This window comes from Limulus polyphemus, unplaced genomic scaffold (genome assembly GCF_000517525.1).
Source record: "Limulus polyphemus unplaced genomic scaffold, Limulus_polyphemus-2.1.2 Scaffold1654, whole genome shotgun sequence".
Lineage (NCBI taxonomy): Eukaryota > Metazoa > Arthropoda > Merostomata > Xiphosura > Limulidae > Limulus > Limulus polyphemus.
The window spans coordinates 123,755-126,201 of record NW_013667264.1 but is presented as its reverse complement, the minus strand read 5'-3'; the positions used below and the strand labels follow the sequence as shown (position 1 = coordinate 126,201).

At 30.2% G+C, this 2,447-nt stretch overlaps 1 protein-coding gene across 3 annotated transcripts in view; it reads left to right on the top strand.

The window, feature by feature from the left end:
* LOC106464442 (protein GUCD1-like) overlaps window positions 1-2,447 on the top strand; it is a 19,188-nt gene that overhangs the window by 8,333 nt on the left and 8,408 nt on the right. For all 3 annotated transcript variants that reach the window (XM_013924584.2, XM_022392161.1, XM_022392160.1), the window contains 2 exons: window positions 1,225-1,324; window positions 2,154-2,245. In XM_013924584.2, the coding sequence (XP_013780038.1) occupies window positions 1,225-1,324; window positions 2,154-2,245 (192 nt within the window). The remainder of the gene's footprint in view (window positions 1-1,224; window positions 1,325-2,153; window positions 2,246-2,447) is intronic.

The window sequence follows — 2,447 nt, the reverse complement described above, 5'->3', positions numbered from 1 at the left end:
GGTTACGAGGTCGGTCCCAGGGACCAAGCCAGGGCTGATAGAGTTAACAGTGTATGGTGTATGATGCCTTTAGATGTTGGGCGTTGTGGGCTTGAGTAGCTTTATCTGCTCTTAATTCTTTTTAACTCTTTAATTTTATTTCTCATGAGAGGTTTGTGAAAAGAAGTTTTAACATCATAGACTGTATCCTCACTTCTATATGGCTTGTAGTTCCTTATATTCTACTTTATCTTTTGCTATGGTATATTTTACCTCTTTTGTAATGTAGTTTTCTTTTTATTTTCTGTTTTTGACTTAGTTCTCTTGATATATACAGTTATATACAGTTCTTCTGGTGAATTTATTTTAAAATAGGATTAAACTTATCCCACTAAATTCCACAAATGTACCGAGATGTTGAAAGTGTAATTAATAGGTGGAAACTAACTTGAAATACTTAAAAACAAATTTGTTAGATAAAATGAAATACTTATGTTGTACAATATACCAGATATAGAATGTCTTAGTAACACGAGCTTTGGCATCAGATTTCAAGTCAGTTACTGAATATGAAACTTCTCAAAAGCATGACAGTTACTGGTGATTTGTTGTGTAAGAACTACTTACAGAATATTAGATAAGTATAATGAGTACTAATACTCCCAGACTTATTCAAGTAACAATTCTTAAGATGAAAGCTATTATTAGCAATTTATCTCTGAAATACTGCAGATTTATCTTGTTTGTTATTTATGTGTTGATTGCACATGTATATGATGAAGTTATGTTGGTATATGATGAAGCTATGTTGGTATATGATGAAGTTATGTTGGTATATGATGAAGCTATGTTGGTATATGATGAAGTTATGTTGGTATATGATGAAGCTATGTTGGTATATGATGAAGCTCTGTAGGTATATGATGAAGTTATGTTAGTATATGATGAAGTTATGTTGGTATTTAATGAAGCTATGTAGGTATATGATGAAGTTATGTTAGTATATGATGAAGTTATGTTGGTATATGATGAAGTTGTGTAGGTATATGATGAAGCTATGTAGGTATATGATGAAGCTATGTTGGTATATAATAAAGTTATGTTGGTATATGATGAAGTTGTGTAGGTATATGATGAAGCTATGTAGGTATTTAATGAAGCTATGTTTGTATATAATAAAGTTATGTCGTATCTGCAGTAGGTGTACATACTTAATATATTGTCCAATTTTTCATTTACATTTAGTACATGGTCAATTGACCTTGCTTATCTACTCCGGAGGTTTCAGGTTGATCATCTTTACTGTACCATAACATTTGGTGTCCATCCTGAATTTAAAAATGAGGTAGGAGACAAATTTTAATGATTTATTATTATTATTTATTTTACGAGCTGTATAAAGACTCTGAGAAGAGAGTTTTACTAAATAGAATATACGAGAGTTCAAATATTTGTGATTACTAAGAACTTATTTTTGTGAGAATGACTTAAGAAATGACTATGGCACAGCTGTGTATGTCTATGTTTTCATAGCCATAGATTTCCTGATTGTATACAAGTCAAGCATAGTTAACAGTTACTCATGCATGTTTACTGTTAAAACTAAAAACAGAAGAACAATAAAATCTCTATAGCTGTAACAAAAGAAAATGGTGGTATTGGCGAACATGGGTCTTACAGTTTGTAATATTATAAATGAAATTATTAAATGCATTTTACCTGGTATCATGATTTGGTGCTCAAAAGTGAAAAGGAGTTAAACATATCAGTAAAAATTGAATTATTATGACATTCAATATTTTGTTTGTACTTGCTCGAAGAAAACTTGTAGGCTATGTAAAGGAATTTTTAGCTTTGAACTACCAGAAAACATCATGGGTCAAACAAGGTTGTTGAAGCTGACGCTGGGCCAGTTCTTTTCACGTGAGTTTAGATAAAAAATATTGTATGATTGTGAACATTAAGCAAGACTAAAGATCCCAGGAGTACCTCACAGTGAAATTTTGTTTTTATACTTAAGATTAATAATAAAGGTGATAGTAGCTTGTTGGAGAAAAGTACCAGATTAAAATATATATATATGTTAGATTTTTCAATTTATGATATGATTTTACTCAGCTACAATATTATTTATTGTTACAGTATGTTCATGAAGTCCGTTTCTTTTTTTTTAGGAGTTTTATAAACAAACATTAACATCAGATGTGCAGCGAGTTAATGAAAAGTTTGAGCAAGCATATGAAAACTACGTTCAAGTTCAACAAAGGTAGGGTATGCTTTTTACAAAATACAAGTTTGTGTATTTTACTTGGATAACATAAAAGGTGGTTCCCTTACAGGCACAAAATGTAAGATGAAAACCTTAGAAATCGTATTGTTGTTTAAATCAATAAAATATTCTATAGTGAGAATTTTTGTAAAACATTAAATTAGGAAAAAAATTGTTCAGTTAGGTAGGTGTGTGTGTA